The sequence below is a fragment of the Paroedura picta genome, chromosome 2, assembly GCF_049243985.1.
Source record: "Paroedura picta isolate Pp20150507F chromosome 2, Ppicta_v3.0, whole genome shotgun sequence".
In the NCBI taxonomy this organism is placed as follows: domain Eukaryota; kingdom Metazoa; phylum Chordata; class Lepidosauria; order Squamata; family Gekkonidae; genus Paroedura; species Paroedura picta.
Genome location: NC_135370.1, coordinates 31367337 through 31394246, shown reverse-complemented (window position 1 = coordinate 31394246; position 26910 = coordinate 31367337). Strand labels below are relative to the sequence as shown.

The 26910-nt window shown below is 44.8% G+C and overlaps 1 protein-coding gene across 5 annotated transcripts in view; it reads right to left on the bottom strand.

Annotated features, from left to right (window-relative positions):
• TTN (titin) overlaps positions 1-26910 on the bottom strand; it is a 356587-nt gene that overhangs the window by 231089 nt on the left and 98588 nt on the right. For 3 of the 5 annotated variants that reach the window (XM_077319579.1, XM_077319580.1, XM_077319581.1), the window contains 29 exons: positions 20147-20425; positions 18226-18789; positions 17510-17791; positions 17141-17419; positions 14835-15113; positions 14458-14736; positions 13942-14229; positions 13538-13816; positions 13145-13426; positions 12756-13034; positions 12379-12657; positions 11943-12221; positions 11503-11790; positions 11083-11361; positions 10087-10368; positions 9703-9981; positions 9287-9565; positions 8909-9187; positions 8488-8775; positions 7976-8254; positions 7461-7742; positions 5137-5415; positions 4744-5025; positions 3350-3628; positions 2816-3103; positions 2142-2420; positions 1238-1516; positions 855-1133; positions 459-746 (listed from right to left, as the gene is read on the bottom strand). In XM_077319579.1, coding sequence (XP_077175694.1) covers positions 459-746; positions 855-1133; positions 1238-1516; positions 2142-2420; positions 2816-3103; positions 3350-3628; positions 4744-5025; positions 5137-5415; positions 7461-7742; positions 7976-8254; positions 8488-8775; positions 8909-9187; positions 9287-9565; positions 9703-9981; positions 10087-10368; positions 11083-11361; positions 11503-11790; positions 11943-12221; positions 12379-12657; positions 12756-13034; positions 13145-13426; positions 13538-13816; positions 13942-14229; positions 14458-14736; positions 14835-15113; positions 17141-17419; positions 17510-17791; positions 18226-18789; positions 20147-20425 — 8436 coding nt within the window. Of the gene's footprint in view, positions 1-458; positions 747-854; positions 1134-1237; positions 1517-2141; positions 2421-2815; positions 3104-3349; positions 3629-4743; positions 5026-5136; positions 5416-7460; positions 7743-7975; positions 8255-8487; positions 8776-8908; positions 9188-9286; positions 9566-9702; positions 9982-10086; positions 10369-11082; positions 11362-11502; positions 11791-11942; positions 12222-12378; positions 12658-12755; positions 13035-13144; positions 13427-13537; positions 13817-13941; positions 14230-14457; positions 14737-14834; positions 15114-17140; positions 17420-17509; positions 17792-18225; positions 18790-20146; positions 20426-21216; positions 25090-26910 lie in introns of all 5 variants that reach the window. The other 2 variants (XM_077319578.1, XM_077319582.1) reach the window with 2 other exon arrangements.

Sequence of the window (26910 nt, the reverse complement as noted above, 5' to 3'; positions counted from 1 at the left end):
ATTGGTATAACTGAAAACATACAACTTAATACTACTGAAAATAGGCATGCCGATTAAAGCTTCTGCAGCTCAAATATGGGTTGTCGGGGGGATTCTTTTATTAGGTAGCAGCATACACAAACTTCGGCATTAGGTTAACAAATCTAGACAGAAGTCCTCTGCAAAATGTGCATTGATATAAATCTCTGTGTGTGTTTTCATTTGCAATACTGGCAGCCATATGTCATTTCCTTGCTTACAGCCATCTCTAGGGAGCCCTTTAAACCCACAAAAATCGTTGTCAGCCATTGTCCCCTTTTCAACACCAGGGATTCCAGTACATCACTTACCCCTCCAAGAGACCCCCCACTTAAAGACCCCATATTTTCAAGAACCACATGCAGAGACAGGTTGCCGGCGTTAAGAAAGAAGTAGGCAGAACAGAAAGATGGGAGCAAAAGTGTCAATATCACACAAACCTGAGACGGTAAGTTTGGCACTAGACGTGGCCGTTCCAACCGGATTGGTGGCAGTGCACGAGTACTGCCCAGTGTGGCTCATCTCGGTTTGCAACAGGTGAAGCGTTGCAACATTATCGATGTATGAGGCTTGCACATTGAAGTCATCCCGTAGAGGGACGCCATCCTTATACCAACTCACACTGATGGGTTCCGACCCATTGAGACGGCACACTAGTTTGACCGGGAAGCCAACGGTTTGCTCTGTGTCCTTCAGCTTCCTAGCAAAAGACGGTGGGCGTTTTCGTTCTGTAAGAAAGCAGGCGCGCAGTAAATAATACACTTCTTGGGGCATGCTGGCGGACGGGAAAGTGAAAGAATTACAAAGAAGCAGCCAATTGTAATTAGAATTATCACCTTGGACGGTCAAGAGGGCGTTTGAAGAAGCCGTTCCTACACTATTTTCTGCCTTGCAAATATATTCCCCGCTGTCACTGAGATCCACTTTGTTAAATACCAGAGTGGCAACGTTGTCCTTGAAGTACATCTTATACTCAGGCGTCGACCTTAATTTCGTATCACCTTTGTACCAAGAGATTATGATTTCTGGTGTTCCAGCAACTTGGCACTGCAACGTTGTGTAGTCTCCAACTGACACTTCGAGAGGTGCCACGTGGGTCACAAAATAAGGAGGTTCTGGGAACATAAATACTCAGCGTCAGAATTAAGGTTAACCGCCGTCAAGTGGGGGAACTAAAGCCAGGTTGGCAAAGAGCATTAAAACATCATCAAGGACACACCTAAAGTGGTTACCAGTGCTTCACAAACATCTTCCCCTGCTTCATTCTCTACCAAGCAAGTGTATTCTCCTTGATCATCCTTGGTACTGTTAAGGATTTCCAGAATGCAGGATCTCTCCGTTGTAGTGATGCTGCACTTTTCAGACTGGCTTAAAGTTACGCCGTTCTTTTTCCATGTCACTGAAATCGGAAGGCTACCCGTGTACTTGCTCTCAAGAATTATGGACTTGCCTGGCTCCACGCAATGGTCACTTAGTTTCTTCACGAAAACTGGTGGTTCTGGTGAGGGAGAAGAAGTCAGGTGTTGAACATCAGGAGCTAGGCAAACCGGTGAATACTAGAGCAAGAATCCCTAATGTAGTGCCTGTGGGCTCCCGCTGATACCTTTTCTGGTGCCTGCCAAGTGTTCTACAAAGGGATTGGGGTTGGGTAGGTCTTTTGCCCAATAAGGCTTTAGATGGGCTATTGGAAATCTGACTGGCTGGGCAGATGTTTAAAAAATTTTGCTTTGGCAGCAGCTGCTACTACAGCACAAAAATCTTCACTGTGAGACTGAAGATAAGCTGCAGTAATCGTTTTTGTGGCTGGTTCTGCCTCATGTAATAGCCATTTGGCAGCCGCCATTTTGTTGCTGTTTTCTACCACACCATGTCAAACTTTAAAATGTTTTAAAATACTTAAAAATGTTGCTAAAATGTTGCTACCGTAGCACAAAGATCTTCACTGTGAGGCTGAAGATAAGCTGCAGCAATCGTTTTTGTAGCCAGCTCTGCCTCCTGTCATAGCCATTTGGCAGCCGCCATTTTGTTCTCCACCACACCATGTCGAACTTCCAAAGGTGCCCATCGGCTCAAAAACATTAGGGCTTCTTTACTAGGACAAGACACTGTGCTACAATACAAACCTTTTACAGAAAGATGAGTCGTGCAAGAGACTTTGCCGGCGTCATTAGAAACCACGCAAGTGTACTCTCCAGTCTGAAGCGGCTCTACATCGAACAGCTCCAGCTCCGTGACAGACTCTTCCAAAGAGATGTGGCACTTTTCGCCTGGCGTGAGTTCATTGACCCCTCTAAACCAGTTCACCTTAAACGGGGGTGTTCCCCTTACAACAGCGGTAAAGGTAACGCTTCTGCCAGGCAAAATGTCCACAGGTGCAGGTTCCTTCTCAAAAGAGGGTGGCTCTAAATGAGCGTTAAAAAAAAAAACAATACTACAGGTTAAAGGTTTGGAAACACAGAATGGAAGCAAATATTTCCCTTCTCCCCTGATTACATCATGGAAAAGAATACATTTTTTTGGAAAGAATTGTTCTCCTTCAGTAAATAGGTTTGACTCATTAGGTATGTTTCAATCATGAAATTAGTGAAATTGCAGTTTTGGAATGAAGAAAGACAAAGATATTAATTATATAACACGGATGTATTTACAAAGGGTTAGGTCCCATGACATTTTGCACTACTGAAAGAGAGAAAAGAGTGCTATTATTCATTCTATAGTCATTGGTGCTGTGGATGGAATCTAAACACTGGGCTTTATCCAGACTTCAAATTACGGACATCAGCCCGCAAATACTGACCTTGTACAGACATTCGAGCCTTAGTCTCGTTAGCGCCTGCTACATTAGCAGCTTTACACGTGTAAACTCCAGTGTCCTCAGAGTTCAGAGAACTGATTTGCAAAATGCAGACATTATCTGAAAAAGTGGTCTGATATTTCTCCCCAGTGGTGATTTTCTGCCCGTTCTGAAACCAAGCAACGGTAATCGGCGGGGATCCCGCAACTTTGCACTCAAGAGCCGCAGAGGAACCCAGTACACCATGAGTCTCCTTAAGCTTCCTTGTGAAAGAAGGTGGAATAATCCGATCTGTGCAAGATAAAGCAAACGAAAGAAAGCGATGACTCCCCCCTAGAGGAAAGGGGTGGGACAAATACCGTCCCCTCCTACGGCTGTCCCCCCTACCCGAAATGCATCACAAAGGAGATAGCATGATATGCGTCTCTCTCATCCACCTGCTTCCCAATTATTTCTGGGGGTTCGGGAGCTCTCTTATACTAAAAGAGAGAAACAAACCCTGGAGGGTGTTTTACAAAGAGAAGAGGTGAAACTAACCTAGGACCTCGACGGAGGCTGTGCAGCCACTTTTGCCAACGTTGTTCTGCACTTCGAACGTATACAAGCCAGAATCGTCCTTTTCGGAATCGAGGATTTTAAGAGTGGCCACTTTGTTGTGGAAGGTGATTTTGTATTTGGGGCTACTTGTCAGTTCTTTTCCATCCTTAAACCAGCCTACTGAGAGTTCAGGAGTTCCACCCACTTTGCACTCTAAGGTACAAATGTCTCCTACAGTGACTTTCATAGGTTCTGCCTTCTCTACAATGACGGCCGGCTCTGTAAAGAGATACAAGTGATATCCTTTGGTAAATCGGTTTAACTCATTAGGCAGGTTTCAATCTGGAGATGAGTGAAATTGATGCTCCAGAGCTCTACTTTGCAGTTTTTGGAACGAAGAAAGACAAAAGATATTCATTATATAACATGTATGTATTTGCAAAGGGTAAGATCCCCTGAGATTTTTCACTACGGAAAGAGAGAGGAGAGTGTCCTTATGATCACCAAAAATGCTAGGCTGGTAAGATCCTACCCCAGATCTTCAGGAGCATCACTATTTCATATCTAGACATTGTGCAAAATTTTAGGGCTTGATCCAATGGTTTTGGACTATCCGTGCAATCCTAAACAGAGTTATTCCCTTCAATATCCATTGATCTCAATGGACTTAGAAGCTTGTAACTCTGCTTAGGACTACATCACATAAACATTAATTAAACTAGCTGAAACCAACTAAGTCTCTCGCTCCCAGATAGAGAGTAATAGACCTTTGCTGGACGGGGGGAGGGGAGTAGCTTGTATATTTATTATGATATTGTGTTTTAATTACGTTTTAATGGGGTTTTTAATGGGATTTTATTGTTCTTATGAATTCTGTAAACCGCTGCGAGACATTTGAGAGCGGCGGTATATAAATATAAAAATAAATAAATAAATGTGATGATTCTAACATCCAAATATTCATTCGATAGGCACTGGGCTGGATCCAGACTATATTTTCTAGCAGCAAAATTGAATTCTCCTGGTTTCTCCTTTCCTGCAGCCCACTGACCTACAAGATGCTGCTCTTGGGGCATAGATAGGGGACTCTGAGGAATGACTTGAGGCAGGTTTGCACCAGGAAGGTGAAAATTGCCAGTTTTGGATCCAACCCTATATTTTCCAGTCAATTGTTATTCCGAATCGATATATATCACCCGTATTAAATGGAAGCTACAGATTTAAAAACTGCCTCAAAGTTGTAACTACTTTGTAACCGATTTTAATAGGGCGACAAAGGATCGGTAGAATGCCTCTTTTAGAAAAATGTAAGTCTTATAGCTGCAAGATTCTGTGTCTTGTCTCCCTCTCTCAAGTTTCAAATTTGCTTAAGGCAGGTTTGCGCGATTACTGACCTAGAACTGTTAAAATGGCAAAGCACTCTCGGGTTCCAGCATCATTGCTGATTTGACAAATGTACTTCCCAGCACTGGCTGGTTCGGCTTTGGCAATCTGTAAGGTCGCAACGTTATCCACAAAGGTAATCATTGTGTTTTCACTCTCTCGGATGACGTCTTCCTTGTCCTTGATCCACACAACGGAAATGGGTTGAGAGCCTTCCACAGTAGCTTGTAGCTCTATGGGTTCGCCCACCACCACAGTAAGGCTGTTTATTTTGGTCACAAACTTCGGTGGTTCTGAAGAGGAAAGAGGTAAGGGTCCATCAAGAAGGCAAGGGAGATGTTTTGCCACTGGCTGCCCAAAGGTGAAGAATCTTATGTCTTGATTGATACACACTTAATACTTACCTTTGAGTCTTACGGTACAAATGCAGCTGTCACTCCCGACATCGTTCTGCGCTTTGCATTGGTATTCGCCAATGTCGGAAGCTTCGACATTAAGAATATGAACACTCGCGTGGTAGTTCTTGGACACAACCCTGTATTTTTTACTGCTGCGGATTTGCCTCTTATCTTTATACCATGTCACATCGAATGGCGGAGTCCCGGAAATTTCACACTCAAGGCTAACTTCGGTACCCTTGAGGGTATCTACTGGAGATGGTTTCCTGCTAAATACGGGAGGTTCTAGGAGGGGAAGAAAAGAAGCAGGTGCCATTTTGAAAAAAAAGATCCTGAGATGTATATCATTTTAAAAGACGGTTAAGGGAGAAATGCATTGCTAGATGAACCAGCACATGTGCGTTTTTTGAAGAACATAAGAAAAACCAGGCTGGATTGGACCAAAGGACCATCTAATCTAGCATTCTGCTTGCACAATGACCCATCAGCTATCTCTAGGAATCCCACAAACAGGAAGTCCTTAATCAATGGTTAAATGTCCTTCAAATCATTTTCTTGTTGCAAGGACTGCTTCTCTAGAGAGACCGCACTCTCCTATGGAAGTTCTCACTCAGCCTAAACTACCTCAGGAGGTTGCCATTGTAAGGAAGATAAGAAGGGACAAGAACATTGCATGCAACTTTGCGTCCAGAACTAGGAGGAAAGCAGTATATAGATACTGAAATAATGGCCTAGTCTGCACACATAGGATAATGCACTTTCAATGTACTTTGGCAGCTGGATTTTCCTGTGCAGAACAGGAAAATCTAAAGTGCATTGAAAGTGCATTATCTGTTGTGTGGAACACCATGGAATCAGCCTACTGGTCCATCAAGGTTGATATTGGCTACTCAGATTGGCAGCCATTTTCCAGGGTCTCAGGGCCTGGTCCTTTCAAGTAGAATTGCCAGGGATCAGACCTGGGACCTTCTGCATTCAAAGCAAAATGTTTGCCATTGAGCTACTGCTCCTCTTTGAATGAGCAAGGACTTTTGATACATAGCAGGTCTGAGGGACCATCTAACTACTTATGTCTCTCTCAGATCTTGCCACTCCCTATTAACTGCCTGAGGCGTTCTTGCATTATTTAGGGTGTTATGGGAATTTTATTGTGGGGGTGTATTTCTTGATACCTGCCATGAGCTGGTTCTAGGAGTGGCAGAGAATGAATGAATGAATGAATGAATGAATGAATGAATGAATGAATGAAAGCTCTTTGCTTTGTGAATCTGAATAGGTTGGTGATCCCTGGCCCATGGGAAGTGCCCTTGACATCAGCCAGGACCAGGGCCTTTTCAGTCCTGGCTCCAATCCAGTGGCATGAACTCCTGGAAGAGGTTAGGGCCCTATCACAGCTAGCACAGTTCAGCAGGGCTTGCAAGATGGAGCTCTTCTACTAGGCGTTTGATTGAGGCCAGGGCAAGGAAGATCTGCTGGGTCCTGAACACCCTCCCTGAGGCACTGAGTCAAAGGGTTCATCAAGTCTTTTGTGGGGTGGGACTATGGGTTTGTGGGAATTTTATAGGAATGTGGGGGTTTTATTGTATTTTATTATTATCATTTGAATTTATTTCCCACCACTCTCGGCGAAGCTGGCTCATGTCAGGTTACAAGATAAGAAATAAAATACAAGTCCCCTAAATACCCCACTAAAAACACAACAATTAACAAAATACAGAAACCAGCTACAAACACGGTGGCAAACCAACCCCCCAACTACCCCCGTTGGGGATTAGGGGAGAACTGCTGGCCACCACTGTTAAAATGTGATGTAATACCTTTCTTCCTTTTGGGGGACCCACTGGCCTCAACCATAGACTGGTGGAAGAGGTCCATCGTACAGGCCCTGTGAAAAGCTGGAAGCTCCCGCAGGGCCAGTAGCTTCTTCGGGCGCTCATTCAACCAGGTAGGGGACAGGACCGAAAAGGCCCTGGCCCTAGTTGAGGCCAGGCGAGCCTCTTTGGGACTGGGAATGCTTACTGCTTGTAAACTGCCACAAGCTGGTTGGACCAAGAGTGTCAGGCAATAACTATAATATAATAATACATAAATAAAATAAATCATAAGCACATGAATGGTTTCTCCATCATTCCAGCCAGACTGGTAATGCAATCTCAGAAGGGCAAACTTCTGCATGGTAACTGTTTGAAATTACACATGGCAAGATAAAAACTAGGCCATTATCTGGACAACATAAGACAGAGATGCGGCATCACAACGTTAGAATACAAACTAGGTCATTTCAACCGTCTTAGAAGAGCAGCAAGCCTGTGGAAAGAATGTTTTCTAACCTTTTACTAAAAGTTTTGTACTGCAGCTTGCCCGGCCAGCAGGATTCTGAGCTTCACATATGTAATCCCCGCTGTCTTCAGCAGCAAGGTGTCTCATTTCAATGACTGCTACAGAGTCTAAGAAAGACATCTGGAATTTCTCCCCAGGGTGGAGCTCCGTGTCGTTTCTGTACCACACCACTTTGATTTCGGGAGAGCCACTGATTTTGCACTCAAGCCGAGCAGACTCGGCCTGTTTCACGACTTTAGACGGTTCTAGCTTCTTAACGAATTTGGGAGGCTCTAAGAAATAAAACAGAATATAGGAAAGTGAGGTGAGCGGGAAGAAAAAGGATCTTGTCTGGAATCTTGTGAAGCAAAAGGAGAGAGGAGCAGGGACAGAAGAATCTAAAAGGATAATTATCCTGCACACGGATTTTTCAAGCAGAGCAAGAAGAGAAAATCTAGACACAGGTGCAAAAAAAGAAAGGAGTAGAAGACAAGAGCAACACAGACCAAACAAAAAAACAGCACACCTGTTATACTTAGTGTTGTTGTACAAGAATCACTTCCAACATCATTGGAAACTTGGCAAGTATAGCGCCCACTTCTTGATGCATCCACGGAATAAAGATTTAAGAAACCAGTTGTCCCTTCAACCCCAAACAAACAGTTAGGTCCTGACACCAGTTCTAAATCTTCTTTAAACCACTTTATCTTAAAAGGAGGCGTTCCCTTTAAAACCGCTTTAAACTCTACCATCGAATCAGGGACTGCTTGCTGACTTTCTGGTTTTACCAGGAAGCTTGGTGGCTCTGAAGATTTTAAGAAAGAAAGAACGAAAGATTAGTCAAGTTTTGACGAAAAGCCGCCTGGAAAGAAATACTAAACCATCAGGAGAAGATTATAAGATAACATCATTTGCATGCAGCCATGTTTAAACGATAGCCGATTTCAAAGATACGTTTAAGATTAAGTTTGCCGAAGTCGAAAAATAGATTTATGACAGTAAGAGTGTGGAAAGAAGGCAAAAAGAATGAGTCCAAACCTTTAACAGTTAAGACGGCGCTACACGAATCGCTTCCAGCAACGTTAGTGACACTGCAAGTGTAATTGGCAGAATCTACCAACTCTAGGTTGTTAACGTCCAGGGATACCGTATTCTCATGGCATAAACTTCTGTATTTCGCACTGTCTGCTATCTCTTTCCCGTCTTTATACCATTTAGCGGTGATCGGAAGCGAGCCGGAAACTTTACACTCCATGTGAACAGACGATCCCAGTATTTTATCCTTTTTGGTTAACTTTTTGGTAAACGAAGGAGGGATCGATTGACCTGCCCAAGAGGAGGAGAGGGAAGGCAAGTAGCATCAGATCCCGTGCTTTGATTTCCTTCACCAAACACATGCACATTGAAGAGCTCAGTAGGGTAAACAACCCCGCCCTTTTTAGTGAAACAAAATACAAACCTAGGACAGTCAAGACAGCTTCACAACTGCTGCTTCCAAAATCATTTTCCACCTTAAAAATGTACGTCCCACTGTCCTCCTTCATGACGGACTCAAGTCTGAACCTGGCCACGTTGTTATCAAAACTCATGGTGTAATATCTACTGGGCAAGAGCTGTTTGCCCTCTTTGAACCATTTCACTTGGAGCTCCGGCGTCCCGGCCACAGTGCATTCCAAAGTCACCGGATCCTTTTCGGTCACTTTAACCGATTTAGCTTTTTCTATGATCTGAGCAGGTTCTGCAGGGAGAATGGAAAACGGGGAAAGGTTGAAGCCCCGCCTCTACACGACAGGACGAGGAGAGGAGGTTTCAAGGGCGGGACGGAACGCTCACAAACCTTGTACTAAAAGTAAAGCAAAACACTTCTCAATGCCTGATTCGTTCTTTGCCTGGCAAGTGTACCTCCCGCTGTGAGCCAGGTCAACGTTCCGGATCTTAAGCCTGGCCACGTTGTTTTCGAAGGTACTGTGGAAGACCTCGTCATTTTCCAGAATCCTTTCGTCTTTTATCCAAGACACTGTCAACGGCTGAGAGCCAGTCACAGTGCACTGGAATACGGCGGAGCTTTTCAAAACAGCCTGGATGTTTTCCAGTTTCTTGACGAAGGAGGGGGGTTCTGGGTTTTAAAGAAAGAATCCGGAATGAAGAGGAAGGCAAGCCTTAAAAGCTGACAAAGCGAAGAGAGGGAGAGAAAACGGGGATCTTTTGTAGATTTTTTTTTCCTTCCCCCGCTATTAAAGTTGCTAAACTGACCTTTCAAGCTGAGTTTCGTGCTACAAGAGCAGCTGCCCGCTTCATTGGACAGAATGCACTGGTATTCACCAGCATCTTGAAGGTCACAATTCATTATCTGAAGGGCAAATACAGATTCTTTCTCAAGCATGGCATATTTCTTGCCGCTGCGAATCTCCTTGTTGTTCTTCAACCAGGTGACTTCGAAGGGAGGCGTCCCGGTGACCTCGCACTCTAAAAGGGCGTCGTAACTTTTCACTACCTCCACAGGTTTCAGCTCTCTTATAAATGTGGGAGGTTCTATATTAAGAAGAAAAAGAACACAAAGCCGCCTCAGGTGATGGGGACTAGTGGTGGATCCCAACGGCAGGGACAACGAACGGGAAAAGAGTCCTTGCAACTAACCTTTCACTTTCAATTCGATGCTGCAGCTTTCACTACCTGCCTCATTGTGGGCCTCACAGACATAAGTTCCACTGTCCGCCACCTTAGCAGTGCTGACGTGGAAAGTAGCAATGTTGTCTACGAAGGAGGCTCCATATTTAGCATGGTCCACTATTTCATTGCCGTCAAGATACCAGGTGACAGAGATTTCAGGGGTTCCGGCTACCTGGCATTCAAAAACCGTAGACTGCCCTTCCCTCAACACAACTACAGGGCTTGGCTTCTGCACAAACCTAGGGGGCTCTAAAATAGGAATTAGAAAAAGCAAAAATTAAAATACAATAATTGCGATTAAAATAGATGCAGCGCCATCATAAGCAGAGTTACACCCGTCTTGAAGAGAAGTTGTAGATAAACTGGAGCGTGTCCAGAGGAGGGCAACAAAGATGGTGAGGGGTTTGGAGACCAAGACGTATGAGGAAAGGTTGGGGTAGCTTGGTCTGTTTAGCCTGGAGAGGAGACGACTGAGAGGGGATCTGATAACCATCTTCAAGTATTTAAAAGGGTGCCATATAGAGGTTGGAGGAGAGTTGTTCTCCCCTGCCCAGGAGGGACGGACCAGAACCAATGGGCTGAAATTAACTCAAAAGAAATTCTGTCTAAACATCAGGAAGAAGTTCCTGACCGTTAGAGCGGTTTCTCAGTGGAACAGGCTTCCTCGGGAGGTGGTGGGTTCTCCATCTTTGGAAATTTTAAAACAGAGGCTAGATAGCCATCTGATGGAGAGACTGATTCTGTGAAGGGGGTGGCAGGTTACAGTGGATGAGTGATAGGGTTGTGAGTGTCCTGCATAGTGCAGGGGGTTGGACTAGATGACCCATGAGGTCCCTTCCAACTCTATGATTCTATGGTTCTAAGACCATTGAGGTGAATAGGTTTAGAAGGGTATAACTCTGCTCAGGATTGCACTGGATAGAAATGCAACTAGAACCACAGAGGGCAAAAAAGCCCGCAGACCTTTGACAAAAAGCGTCGCTTTGGAGGTCGTTGACCCAACGTTGTTGCTTATTTGGCAGATGTAGTTTCCCGAATCGGCTGTCTTGGCTGAAAAGAGTTCCAGGATGCTGGAAGTGTCGTCCTTGTAAACGGAGCGAGAGGCTCCCGAAAGCAGCTCTTTGCTGTCTTTGAACCACTTGATTTGGATAGGAGGAGTGCCGCTAACTAGGGCTTTGAACTGCACTCTGGAAGCAGGTATGACATCTTGCGACTGGGGCTTTTCCACAAAAGATGGGGGTTCTACAAAGAACACGGTGGGGGGGAGAGAACGGTGGGAAAAGAAGGAGATAGTTCATTTCAGAATGACCATTTATTTATTTTTATTTTTTTAAGGAAAAGCGAAATGTGCTACGGAAGAGAGAAAGAATAAGGTGTCCAAACCTTTGACTGTCAAATGTGCAGAACATTGGTTGCTCCCTGCTTTATTTGTCGCCTCACAGGTATAAGACCCACTGTCTGAACCTTCCAGTTGGTTGATCTCCAAGAACGCCGTGTTATCATGGAAAGAATACTTGTGCTTATCGCTAGCGGTTATCTCCTGGCCGTCCTTGTACCACTGGATACTTATTGGGTGGGAACCAGACACTATGCACTCAAGGTGAACGAAAGAACCCTTAATGCTGTCCATTTTCTTGAGCTTTTTGGTGAATTTAGGTGGTATGATCAGATCTATCCAGGACAGAGCCAAAAAAACCAAAATCAATATATTAGATAAGGCCACTACTCTGCTAGCGTTTGGTATCGGGGGTTGTTGTTTTTTTTTAAGTAATTGCGGAGTCCCGCCCCTCGCCTCCAGGAAAAGAGGGGAATAAAATACGAACCTAACACATTAATGCTAGCTGTGCAGCTGCTGCTTCCAACATCATTCTGGACCTCAAATGTATATTCTCCACTATCTTTCTTTTCAGCAGAAACAACCTTTAGCACAGAGACTGTATCGGTCACACTGATTTTATATTTCTGACTCAGAGTCAACTCCTTCCCAGCTTTGAACCACTTGGCAGTAATGTCTTTTGTTCCTGAAAATCGACACTGCAAGGTGGCTGGGTCACCTTCTGTGACATCGATTGAGACGGCCTTATCGGTGATTGTGGCTGGCTCTGTGATAAACAGAGGGATACATAAGAGTTGGGCGAGTTGAAATGTAAGGCTGACTAAACCGCCCTGAGCCCCTGGGGAGGGCGGTATATAAATATAATAATAAATAAACGAATGTAAATGGCAAACGGGGCGAAGGAGAGGGGAGGCTCAACCAACCTTTCACCGTTAGTAAAGCGGAACATCTTTGGATTCCAGCGTCATTTTTGGCCTGACAGAAATATTTCCCATCATGCTTCACTTCAATGGCCCTGAGCATGAGAGTGGCCACGTTGTTCACAAAAGTCATTTTGGTGTTCTCGTCCTCAACAATGTCATCGTTATCTTTCAACCACGAAACCGTGATAGGCATGGAGCCTTTAATGGTCGCCTGAAACACAACTGTGCCTCCTCTAAGGGAGCTAAAATTTTCAATCCTCTTCACAAATTGCGGGGGCTCTATCAAAAAAATAATAAAATTTAGAGGCCTGGTGAGTATCAGCCTCAATACAACGTTGTAATAAGGTATCCAGTAAAATGTTCTACGTGCCACTGACCTTTCAGAGTTACTTCAGAGCTACAGACACAGCTTCCTACATCATTCGTTACCCTGCACTGGTATTCACCCACGTCTGAAGAGTCAAATTTGAAAACCTGGAGGCTAATCAAGGAATCCTCAGTGGTTATCCTGTGTTTTCTGCTGATTCTCACAGGCTTGTTGTCCTTCAGCCAATATACCTCAAAGGGAGGCGTACCTAACACCTCACAATCCAGTATGACATCGGAGTCTTTTAACACTTCCCTGGGTTCAAATTGTTTGGTAAAATAAGGCGATTCTATAGTGGAAGAGAGAAAGAGCGGGAATGTTGCTATTTGCCTTGGGAATCTTTTTAGGGGTACAAGAGAACACTGAGAAAATCTGGAGGAAGGACATTTGAACACGGACCTTTCACTTCCACAACACTGCTGCAGGTGTCTCGGCCGGCATCGTTTTTGGCCTCACATGTGTATTCGCCCCTGTCTTCCACTCCAACCTCCAACAGTCTGAGCATGGCCGTGGAGCCCACGAAAGACGTCTTGTACTTGTCGCTGTCTTTGATCTCCCTGTCATCCTTGAACCAAGAGATTCTAATTTCAGGGGTGCCTGTGACTTTACATTCTAACTGGGCATAGTCTCCTTTCTTAAACAACTGAGAGGGTTCGAGCCTTTCCGCAAAGGTAGCCGGTTCTGTGGAATGAAGAAATGTTATTATAAAGAGATGGAGAAAGAAAGTTCAAGAAGGAGCAATGGTAGGTCACCCGCTCCAAGATCTTGTTGTAAGAGAAAGAAAATGCAAACCTTTCACAAACAAGTTTGCACTGCACGCCACGGAGCCAGCCACGTTGCTGACTTTGCAAGTGTAGGCACCCGAATCGGCAGGTTTCACAGCATAAAGTTCCAGGTAACTGGACAAAGCTTCTGTCAAGATGTAGCAAGCTCCACCAGTTGTTAGCTCAGCATCACCCTTAAGCCACTGGACAGAGAGTGGCGCCGTTCCCTTAAAGGCACTCTTCAAACGCACCGTTGACCCGGGAACCGTTTCTTGCGACTCTGGCTCTGTCGTGAAGCTAGGCGGTTCTACACATTGTTTTAAAAAGAAATAATATAAAAGATTTCTGTAGCTTAAACGCAAACGGCATGGGGGAGAAAGGGTTAGGGGGAAAAAAATGACCAAGAAGAGAAAGCAAAAGAGGACACCAAACCTTTTACGGTCAATGTGCTACGGCTTTCTTTAGTCCCTGCCGAGTTTGTGGCTCTGCAGGAATAGACCCCTACATCGCCGGTCTCCAAGTGTTTGATTTCCAAAGACGCCGAACCGTCCTCGTACCGTACTGAATATTTGGCACTGGTTTTGATCTCTTTGTCATGTTTAAACCAAGAAACAGTCAACGGAAGAGAGCCTGACACTTTGCAATCGAGGGAGCACGAGCCACCGACGACACTGTCAGCGTTACGCAGGGGTTTTGTGAAGAAGGGGGGGATGGTACGATCTGTTTCAAAACAGAGTAAAGACAGAAAACCAATATATGAAGGGGGGAAATCTTTTTTTCCAGATTTTTTGGTGTCCTAAATCAGGGGTGGTCAAACTGCGGCCCTCCAGATTGCCGTCTGAGGCTCATGGGAATTGTAGTCCATGGACATCTGGAGGGCCGCAGTTTGACCACCCCTGCTCTCAATTAAGAGTCATGTTTCCTTTAGCCCAGAAGAATGGTACCAACCTAACACAGTAAACGTGGTGGTACACGAACTGCTTCCCACATCGTTGGCCACTTCAAAGGTGTATTCGCCGCTATCCTGCAGTTCGGCGGCGTAAAATTTCAGCTGAGCGACATTGTTCTTGAAACTGATGCGGTACTTTTTGCTAGAAACCAGAGGTTTTCCATTTTGGAACCACTTTGTTTTTAACTCGGGAGTGCCCGCAACAGTGTACTCCAGAGTTGCTGGATCTCCGGCGGTGACCTGAATTAACTCTGCTTTCTCAAGAATGGTGGCGGGCTCTACAACAAAAATTAAAGGACGGTCATTACCGAGCAAATATAATCACCCTCCTAATCGAGGAAGAACAGCGTGCTGTTAAAAATGTTCCTAGGCTGACCTTTCACGGCTAATTGTCCAAAGCATGTTTGACTTCCTGCGTCATTCTCAGCCAGACATGTGTATTTACCGCCAGAACTAATCTGGACATCTGAGATTTGCAGAGTCGCTATGCCGTTTTCAAAGGTCACTTTGACTTTGTTATCTTCTTTAATAACGTCTTTCCCCTTCATCCACGTTACCGAAATAGGATCTGATCCTTTCACAGCTGTTTGTAAGACAACTGAATCGCCTGCAAGCACTGAAACGTCATCAATTTTCTTAATAAAAGACGGTGGTTCTAATTTGGGGGGGGGGGGAAGAAGACAAAAAGAACTCATCTGTTATTACTGCTTCAAACATCAGAGCTAGGTGCTACTTTTCAATCTTTTAAAAGAAAATTCAAGAGAAGCCGTCTTCTTGCTAGGGCAGCCTTGCTCAACTTTTTCACCATTGAAAAACCCCAGGAACATTCTTCAGGCTTTCAGAAACCCCTGAAATGGTGTGATGGTGCAGAATATGTTTGGGAAACATAGCTGTGTACACGCCCACCTGGGGACCCTCCCCTTTCCAACCCTTCCAAGCCCATCATTGGCCATTTTGGGAGGGGGGGCGGGTCAACCTGAACATCTATGGTCATATCACCTCATAAATGTTTAACAAATTCAAAACATATATAAAAAATTAATTAATTAGCACCTATTCGGGAAACCCTTCCAGGATTGTCAAGAAACCCCAGGGTTTCATGAACCCTGGTTGAGGAAGCCTGAGCTATAGCAAGGTGCAGAGGGCTGTCAGTGGAGTTCTGTGTATGGAATGAGGGTTTTCTGCCTCTTTTTACTACCATATCATGCTGCACCCTCCCATCCTTACTCCTGGAAGGCCTTTGGGAACAGGGTGGGATATAGTCAGAGAGAATGCAACTGGAATAGGAGATCTGCAAAAAGCACAGTCACCTTCTGCCCAAGGAAGTAATTTCTGCTTCTGCAAGCAAGGGTCCATATCTTTTATGGACACCGGCCTCCAGAAGCAGGTTAGGAAATGTGTTGCTATTTAAAACTGTGATGCAGAAGGCAGGTTACCTACCGACATGTAAATGCTTTATATTTCCCAAGTATATGAAGGGTAAAATCAGGGAGACTCAAGGACGAACCAATTAGGTAAGGATTTGCTTCTCAGAGACCGTTTATGCACTGGACGTTTCATGCCAGGCTGCAGGCTGGGGGTTTAGTCATGGCAGATTGCCCCACCTCTTCCTGCACCCACATGGGGGAGCATTTGGCCTGGTGCACCTCATCCACCCCTGATTTGTACTCCTCCACAGGAGCCAGGGCAGTGAAGTTCCCAGTGCATAAACGGTCAGAGAGATGTCAGAAGTGGGACTTCTGTATGGTGGCTAAAGCTGGAATTCCTCTGAATGAGGGCCAGGAGAGTGGTGGAGGTGGGAACAAATGTTTTCATCTATATATAACAGTGTGTTGAAGGATATAAAGAGGATCGGCCAGCTGGAGGTGGTTCAGTTGTATAAGAGGAAGCGTTTTCCTTTTAGGCAGTCAGTGTGAGGGACTTGGTCTAATTGTCACACGTCTGGCCAGGAAATTCCTCAGGGCTCCCTGTTATTAATCCATTCTTAGGTACATGTCAATGAGTGAATACATTCAGACTAGCTTCTGCTTGTCAGGTGGTGGAAGTGTAAGAGCAATTTCTTATGTGTATCTTTGAGCCCTTTCCTTTTTACTCCCAATTGTGAAAAGGTTGAAGTGGAGCAGGAAGCTGAAGAGAGGCCCATGCAATGCAAATGGGAATTCTGGTTAACATAGGGTTTTTTTTCATTTCAAACTGGCTTTATTCATTGTAGCGGTCTCTGCTGTTTCTTCTAGATTCAGGGATATGGCAGTAGCTATTACAGGCCGGGGGTCCTCAACCTTGTTGAACTTTTGAGTGCATCTAGAATTGTGAGAAGAATGGAATTGTGAGTGGAAAGAAAGGGCTGCCATGGGATGCAGGGGACAAATGACAGGAAGTTGTAAGCCAACTTTAGTAGTGGTGGCTGTAGATCAGTGCTCCCTGAAGATCCAGAAGTGATGCTTTTGGGGTTCTTCTGAAGTACCTCCAGTTGTAATAAAGCGGAGAAAACAAGAAGAAGCACCAGAAAACCCATCCATGAGCAACATTATGCACAGGGGTGCCATCCTGGGAATTATTGTAGTAGGCTAACAAGACGCACAAAGAGAAAGAATGTCCAGAAGACAGCAACCTGTGATAAAGAGAGTTTCCCCCATTTTTGCACTATGTGAAAAGATTTTTTAAAAACCTTTGCTCACTGACCTTTCAGTACATACGACGCACTGCAAATGCATTTTCCAACTTCGTTTGCTACGGCGCATTCATATTCACCAACATCTGCGCTATTAAAGGAAGAGATCTCCAGAGAGATAAGAGACTTTTGGGCAGTCAACCTGTATTTCTTACTACTGCGGATCTGCTTCTTGTCTTTAAACCAACTGATTTCAAAGGGTCCGGTACCAGCGACCTCACATTGAAGAGTGGCATTTGTTCCTCTCACTAGTTCAGCCGGCTCAAGAGTTTTGATGAAAGTTGGGGGTTCTACAAAAGCCATCAAAGTAGCAAGAAAGAGTTAGCGACGGGCGAGAGACGCGCAGAATAAAGCACCCCCCAAAAGACAATCGAACCAACCTTTGACAATGATTTCGGTGCTGCAGCTATCACTGCCAGCATCGTTAACCGCTTCGCAGGAGTAACTCCCACTGTCGTCAACTTTCACGTTGGAAATGTCTAACCCGGCCACGTTGTTGGCAAAAGAGATCTTGTGTGTGTCACTCTCTCTAATCTCCTTGTTATTTTTGAACCACGTCACCTGGATCTCAGGAGACCCTTTGATTTTGCACTGAAGATGGGCTGACTCTCCGGGAGTCAACAAGTAAGAGGGGTCCACTTTCTTCACAAACGATGGCGGCTCTAAAGGAAGAGTGCAGAAAGAAAGACGCCTGAAATACAATACCCTCGAAGAGCCATTGGACATGAGGATTGCAAGACGAGTTTTTCAGAGGCAAACTTCCGAAAAGTCACCTCTAGTTACTCCAAACCTTTACTTTTCTTAAAATGATTAGGTAGGAATTATTTAAAGCACTGCCTAGGAGGGGGGAAAAATTATAGGACACAGACTTAAGCCAATGGTGGAAGAGTATGCACATGGATGAAAGGCAGACGATAAGCCTCAGTAAAGACATAAGACACCTGTAAAAGATGGATATTACGGACGTAGAAAGAGCACACCGAGTTTGACGAATGACGGAGCCCACCTGCTCCCCTTTGAAAGCGGACCGCCGACTTCTTCAATAACTGTTAAGAGGGTAAAAAAAAAGTAAATGTAGGGCAAAGATTTGCCTTACCTCTGATGGTTACAGTTGCAGAAGAGGAGCTGCTTCCCGCCTCGTTGGAAGCAGTGCATACATATGTTCCGGAGTCTTTAAGTTTAGACAGAGGGATCTCAAGCGATGCTATTTTGTCCTCAAAGTAAATCTTGTAATCTTTGCCCGGAGGTATTCTCTTTCCGTCCTTGCTCCATGCTACTGTCACTTTCCGGTCCTCGTCCACTTGACATTCGAGGTGTATCTTTTTGTTGACTGCAGACTGGACAGCCTGCAACTCCTTAATGAAACGGGGCTTGTCGATAATACTTAGCTCTGCCTGGCAGATGTCCGCTCCGAACTTGTTGGAGGCTTTGCCGGTGTAGGTTCCCCTGTCATTTATTGTAAGGTGGGTGATTTCTAAAGCGTGCTTATTGTCAGCGGATGTTATCTTGCAGTGTTCCGAAGAGGAAATGGCAGTGCCGTCCTTCTGCCAGACCATGTCTATCACTGGGGTGCCTGCCACTGTGCCGAGGAAGCGGGCGCTCTTACCCACAAATGTAGTAATAGACTCAGGTCTGGTCAGAAAAGTTGGAGGAAACGCTTCTGCAAAACAAATGGTGCAAAGTTGACATTGCATTGGCTAATACGACGGCTATTTATCATTGCCAGAGAAAGAGAAAGGGGGAAGATACGCTATGCTCATACCCACACATTACACTGGTTAGGAATAGGGTGAAACAAAGATCCCCAATGGTCAAAAACACTCATTATGATTACTGTTGTGAAGAGTATCAAGTGCGGTATGAAAACTTTAGAAGCTAGTCGATTTAAAAGCCCGAATTTCAGGAGACAAGAGTGTTTCGTTGCCAAATTAGGTTCTCAAATGATTACTTTAAGCGCATTTCGTGAATTAACCAGCAACATGGATTCAGTTAGGGAAAAGATACATAAAGTTCTAAAAAAAATAAAATAATTATTTGTAGCCAAGATCTTGTTTTCAGTATAAAAGAATCCCCAGTACATATTCTTTATTTATTTTAAGATGGTTCTCCTGCTGAACACGTTAGCCATCCTAGGTATCTCCATACACAAGTAGTAAGAGAAGTCATTTGGAGCCAAGAAAATACATTATCTGGAGAAATGATTTAAATGATAGTTTCTTAGAGATGAAGATACTTAAGTTACAGGATGTAAGAATGTTTATAAGTGAAGAAGATGGGGAAAGAGGGCTTTCACCAAGGCTTTGGCCATGAGTCACTTTCTTCTCCATCCCTAATACTACCCACCCACTCCCATTTTATGTTTGCAGTCTTAAGGGGTCCAAAAGTATCTTTCAGTAAAACAACCAGAAACTGGTTAAGAACTAAGTTTATCACAACCAACTTTTTTTTTTCTTCAGCCAGTTTTCAACACATCTATAAATGATAAGCATAGGGGAAATGTCCACTGTTTTATTTCCATGCGTACCAAAAGGGAGCACACAGGTTACACATCAAAATAATAATAATAATAATAATAATAATAATAATAATAATAATAATAATAATAATAATAATAATAATAATAATAATAAACAAACAGCAACAACAACTGGTTGGATCCAACCAGCTTTTCCATTGCAGGAAACATAGAAAAGGGAATCCCCTTGACCTGACCAAAAAGTCTATTCTAGGGATCATAAGCCATGTGTGAGCAAAACCCATGTGGGACAGGGGGGAAAAATCAGGAGGGGAATTGGATGAGAATGAGCAAAAAAGATGGTGGGATCCAAGCCGACCAATACAATTATTCTTCCAAGTAGCTTACAATACACTATACCAGATGTGGCCAAACTGTGGCTCTCCAGATGTCCGTGGTCTACAATTACCGTGATCCCCCACCAGCACCACTGGCAATAAAGAAGCATGTCCAGGTAATTAACAAGACAGCAACAAAGAATTCATTCATTTAGCACACTTACCAGTCACCGTTAAGACTGCCATGCTGCTTACACTGCCGTACTGATTGGAAGCTTTGCAACTGTATTCCCCACAGTCCACTACTTGAGGTCTCGGGATTTCAAGGGTGGATATATAATTAGCCGTACGGATGGTATATTTGTCACCGTCATAGATCTCCCGCCCAGCTCTGTACCACTGAAACCGTACGTTTGGGGCCATCTCTATCTCGCAGGTGAACTTGGCAACGTGGTTCACAGCCACTTCCTGGGATTCCAGCCTTCTCCTCAGGATGGGCGCAACTAGAAACAGAAGCAAACACACAAAGGTAACTATAAGCATCCCACATTGGTAGGGATGACATTTAGGTGGCGCATATCAGTGTACATTCCCTGTTAATGAAGTGATCGACGGAAATGGGATGGATGGTTTCGCGGACAGTCCAAAGAAAGCGGCTGAAAAGGAAAACCATGGTCAAAAAAAAAAGAAAGCCAGCTGTAAGCAGTGCTCAGACTATCGGAAGACTACATTGCAGCGCGCAGTGGAAACCCGAAGCTGTTCCGAAGTGCTACCGGCTACTCGAGACATGCGGACAACGTGATATAGGTGGGATTATACCAGGTTGCACTGGAACGGGGCAAACGTGAAATGTGCCACATTCGACTCAAAATGGTGCCATGATTTCCGAGACTTACTGCAACAATGGAAACACAAAGAGAACCGAGTTGCTCTGTGGATATGGGGATGAAAGGGCTGAGCCATGCACCCTTTGAAAACCAAAAGGATGTTTCTTTATCAATCGTCATTCACGGGACAAATCACGGCGGTTAATTTCATCGCACGACCCAACGGTGAAAGGTTGCAAATGACATTGGAAACCGGAGGGAGGAGGGATGTGAATGAGTACGCTTAAGAAACTGAGAGGAGTACTAATACAAAGAAGGAAGGAGGGCGGTGTGTGATTAGTTTCGTGACGTACTAAGGAAGTATATATCTGTATCCATAAAGATCGCAGAGATACAAATATGTATACTTGAATTGATTCAGTTAGACAATCCGTGAGCACAAGGAAGCAATATCCCCATCATCCAACCTCTTTTTACAACTGTGATTTTCGCGGACGTTGTCGTTTTCCCGCCTTCGTTCAGTGCCTCACAGGCATACTCTCCTTGATGGGCATCCTTGAACGCTCGGTTGATTACTAATGTGTATGTGTCGTGATCTTGCAAACACTTGAACTCACCGCCTGAAGATATCAGTTTACTCTCAAAGTACCAGTTCACTACCTGAACGTTGGTTATCACTGAGGAAAGGCTGACGGTGTCGTTTTCCTCAACGACAGCGTCGACTAAATTTTGGTGAATGATGGGGCAATTCTCTCTCAATAGACTAGCCTGTTGTCCCGAAGCCCTAACTGGGTATGCCTCTTGTTCGTACTCCACCGAAAGTTTTTCTTTTCTCTCTTTCAGATTTAGAGCACCTCTTGGCTTCTCCTCCGGGACAGCTGCTACGGGAACGTCAAGGGTGAGAGTGGTTGTGCCAACGTCTTTAATTGGTTCCTGCAAAGTAACCGTTTTGAGTTCTTGAACAGACGCAGACGGCTCCAGGTGTATTTTTGACTCATTTCTCATTTCTGCTTTCTGAGTTTCGGGCAAACCGCTAATGTTACTTACTGACTGCTGCTGCACAGGGGTATCAGTGACAGAAGCGAGATGCATTTCTTGGAACGGCGAGGAATTAACAGACAACTGACGGTGCTGAGGCAGGGCCGCAGCACTGGTTTCGTCTGACATCAGAACACGTTGCTCTTCGTAGACGAGAGAATTAAACGCCGCTTCTAATTCTGTTTTCAAGTCAGCTGCCTGAGAGTACACACCCTCCAGCAAGAGAGTTATTTCTATGGGGTTGGAACTTCCTGTAGTAATTAGGCAGGTGCATGTTATATATTTAGGTTCTTTCGTTACCTTTACGGTTGTAAATTGAACGCTTGCCAGGTCAGATAACGAGTCAGACAAAACCGGGCAGAGTTCACTGGTCAGAGCGGCTTTCAGGACTTTTCTTAGTGGAGCCGTCGTTCCTGAACTACAGCATACTGGAGCTTCGGTGAAAAACCGGGGCTCTTTAGAAAAGACTTGCTTTTCGTGAATTTGGGGCACCTCCAAAAGAACCTGCGGCTGCTTCTGCGCTTGTAAGACTTCAGCTTCGGACCTGGCGACTTCCTCTGCATGCTCTTCTTGGTACTGCTGCGTTTCTTCCAATGACAAGGGAAGCCTGACTGACTGGCCTTCTTGGATTCGCGCCGCAAAGTCTTGCTCAGCTGCTTCTAACAGAGCTGTGCTCTCTATCGGAACCCCTCGTTCCTCAGTGCAGGCTGATTCGGAAGGCAATCCAGGCTCAGATATCACCTCGCAGCTCGCGGCCTGAATAGCCTCACAGTGTCCAACGCGCCCCGCCTCCAAGGGCTTCTCTTCGGTCACCGTTGATGCCTGCAGAACGGCTTGAAAGTCTTCCTTTTCTAAGATAGCCTTCTGCCCTTTCCTTTCTTCAGGGAGAATTTGCTCCTTGGGTAGCAGAATACCCTGAGAAACGATGGCCAGGCATGTTTGGAGCGGAGGCTCAACTACGGCTGTGGGGTTTTCTCCTGTAACGCTGCTCCGGAAGAGCTTCAGGGACTCGGCGACTATCTGGACCTTCTCCTCAGAAGACCCTGCACGTTTGAACAGCATTTCAGCTTTCTGCAAAGCCAACTGCCGTTCTGGTTTTTGTAAAGCCAACATGCCCTCCTTCGCCAACATTCCCTCCATTTGGCTCATCTGCAAATGCAGAACAGAAAGGGGCTCTTTAACAGAAGGGATGGTTATGGCCTCAGCCAGAGCCGGAAACGGCTTGGTATCTTCACATGTGGTGGGGACTTGTTCTTCTGTCACTGAGCAGTACAGCAAATTCAAGCTTTTCTTAGAGACTGCTTCAGCCTCCATTGGTACCTCAGGACTAAAATGCTCTTCGCTAGGTAAGAGGACTTGCCCAAGTACACTGGGCAAATGTAATATTTTGGGGCCTTCTCGTTGGATTTCTGCGATTACCGGGCTGTCTACTCTAGGAATATCCTCTGTCTGTTCATTAAAGAGCTGCTGTTTTTCTTCGGCGATTAAGGCCATTTTTACAATTGTGTCCTGCTTCGGGGAGCCCTTTTGCTGCTCTGTTGCTATTGCGTCAAAAGCAGACTCTTTTGGAAGCATCTGTTTGGAGGCAGTTGTGGGAACGTATAACACATTTGACGATTCCAGGGTTGGGCTAACTTCTTCAGGGGAACCAACACCATTAAGGGCCTTCGTATGAGCTTCGCTTATTTTGTGCTGTTCCGTCGCCACAACCGATTGAAAATAACGGCCTTCTTCCTGCACTAGTTTGCTGCTGTCCCCCTGGTCTGTTTGGGCTACCAAAGCACTTTCTTTAGACAACTCTTGGACGCCCTCAGTCCCTGGAATATACAATAGCTGTTTGGGCTCACTCGTTTTAGTAACTTCACCGGCTGCTGGGGCTGAGAGAGCAACAGATTCGCCCTCGCTGACCGTGTATTTCTCCTCAGAAATCACTGAGGCAAACGGAGCTTGGTCTTCCTTCACAGATTTGGGCTTGACTTCTTGTGGCTGCTGGAGGACTAGGCCTTTTTCTTTGTCCTCCTGGTGTATTTCTTCCACCACAGCTAAACTGGTATCAGACAGCTGGTGGAGTTGGCAACCACTCACTTCAGTGATGGGTGGGCTTTCAATGGGTTCAGAGTGTTGTTCTAGAAACCCAGAGTGTTCTTTGACCTCACTTGCGGTAAAAGCTATCGTGGCTACCTTCTGCCTAGCCTGTGATGATGTACCAATAGTTTCCTCAACCTCATGAGTTTCGAGCAAGGCTGCTTGTTGGGTAAGAAGGGCTTCCTGCTGTACCGTCGCCATGGAGTAGGAAGCCATATGTAAAGCATCTACCTCTTCACTATGAAGGGAATGTCTGCCCTCTGTTCCAATTGTATACATCCCCTGCTGCCCGTCCAGCCGAACATCACCAGGTAGTTTAACTGCATATAAACGAGATTCGGTGGCTTGATCGCTTACAGTTTCTTTGTATGTCTTGGTGTGTTTCTTATGCATGGCTTTCTGTCCATTAAATGTAAATTCTTCAGAGGTGTCCATGAGAATAAGAAGTTTAGCGCTACTAGTCGCTTCTCCAAAGGGGTTTATTCCTTTGCAGACGTATGAACCTCCATCGTTTTTCTGACACTTATTAACTGTTAGCGATCCAGAACCATCGGGATTATGAACGATGGTATGATGCACACTGGGGAAAATCTGAATATTTTCCTTATACCACTGAACCTCAGGAGATGGCTCGCCAGTCACTTTGTATGTGAACACAGCTGGAGCTCCTTGCACAGTGTGAATCGGATTTAATTCCCTAAGAAAAGATGGTGGTTGGGGTCTCACGGTCCTTTCAGTATAAGTCTCGGTGGCTTGGTCGGCCACTTCCCTGCTAACTTCCTTAGGATTTATTTTCAGATAAGCACTACATGCTGTCTCTCCATGAATATTACTGGCGACGCAAGTATATTCTCCCTCGTGATCGAATTGGGCGGAAAGGATAATGAGACTGTAATTGTCACCGTCAAATACGATTTTGTAATCTGTTGATGATGTCAGTTTCGCCCCATTGAAAAACCACTGTATTTGAGGTTTGGGCATCCCAGTAACTGTCACCGACAGCATAGCTAGATCTCCTAAGTTTATTTCAACATTTGAGACATGCTTGAGGAAGACTGGAACACTACTCTTCTCCCTTATGACCTCTAAACTGCTGGAATAAACTGAATTTTCAGGCTTAAGTTCAAGTGTTACTTCTCTATCAGATAACTGCAGGCCGCTGCTGTAACTCTCGACTCTTTCTTCCTCAGCAGACTCAATAATAGAGCTAGAAATCGCTGTATGGGGGAAAAAAATCATTGTAATTTTACTAAAATGTTTTCTTGAGATGTCACATCTAAAGGGCTCTTCAGATGTTGTGATTACACATGCTAGGAGGCCAAAAATCGCATGAACAGTCTGCCGATATGCATAGTTGCTATGTTGTCTGAAACCTACAATGACCAGATTTTATTTTATTTGTTTTTAACTGGATTTCTATACCACTCCTTTCTGCACTGCCGATTCAGGGCAGTTCAAAGCATTTAAATCTCTCTCTCTCTCTCACACACACACACACACACACACACACACAGCAGCACTATGTAGTAAAATACAGTTTAAAACCATTAAAATTGTTCAGTATTGCATCAGCCATTGGTATTGGTATTTGCATCCCCTTTTCCCATTAAGGGGGAGGGATTATTTTAGGGTGGGCCCATTCAATGATGTCATTTCCGGTCATTCACTGACCCCAACCAAAAGCCTGGTGGAAGAGCTTTAGGATGCTTAGGACTGATCCTGCGTTGAGCAGGGGGTTGGACTAGATGGCCTGTATGGCCCTTTCCAATTCTATGATTCTATTCTAAGAGCTCCATCTTGCAGGCCCTTCAGAACTGAGGGTCTACAGCAGGGGTAGTCAAACTGCGGCCCTCCAGATGTCCATGGACTACAATTCCCAGGAGCCCCCTGCCAGCGTTTGCTGGCAGGGGGCTCCTGGGAATTGTAGTCCATGGACATCTGGAGGGCCGCAGTTTGACTACCCCTGGTCTACAGGGCCTGCAGCTCTACCAGGAGCTCATTCCACCAGGTAGGGCCCAGGACTGAAAGGGCCCTGGCTCTGGTTGAGGCCAGATGTACCTCTCTTTCAGCTTCCATACATACAGCCCAGAAAAATCTTGAAATGTGGACTTGGTGTAGGGTGTTTACAGAGGCTCTACATATGGGCAAGGCCTCTGTGTTGCTTCTTTCAGGCAACATGGCAACCATATATATCTTGATACATACAGTTTGCGGGCTCCTAATACATGGAGTCATAACATTTGAAGAGCTGGATTATATCAACAAATTGACACATTTCAGCAGCACTTCTGTTGCACTTATAATGTTGCTCCTGCACAGTGAGGCAATTAAAACATTCACATCAATTGAGGACCATACCAGATAACCTCATTTATATTGTCGCCTTTTAAAAAGGAAATGAATATCAGAAAATATCTATATATAATATGAAGACAAAATAAACACCAGGTGTTAACTCACATACATCTTTTTTTTAATTGCATTGCCAGAGGCAATATTTTCATTATCTTTGACCATTGGAAGTCCCAAATAATGATAACCACCATATAGATGGGAGAAGTGGGGGGAAATATTGACATAATCAAAAAAGCTAAAAGCTGGGGATGAAATGAACAGATTCCTCTCAAGCGCATTTGTGTCTATGCTGTTTGTTCTAACAGATCTAAGGGTCTGCAATGTTCATTTTGTGATTTCTTAATTCTTACGCTTTGGGGGCCAATTTAGCACTTATATTGCAGGAGTAGTCAACCTGTGGTCCTCCAGATGTCCATGGACTAAAATTCCCATGAGCTTCTGCCAGCGTTTGGGAATTTTGGTAATATAGAATCCCATCCTAAACATCTTTCAAATCTGTTGGATTGAATGGATTTAGAAGGCCATAACTCTGCTTAGGATGGCATAGTAAAGCATTTTTATATCTATTTAATATTAATATATGCTCCTCAAGGCTGTTTCGTGGTTGGCAATGTTTGTTCTCAGGATGTAGGGTGACAACTGAAACTAGGGCCCATTCTGTACATCTTGAATAATGCACTTTC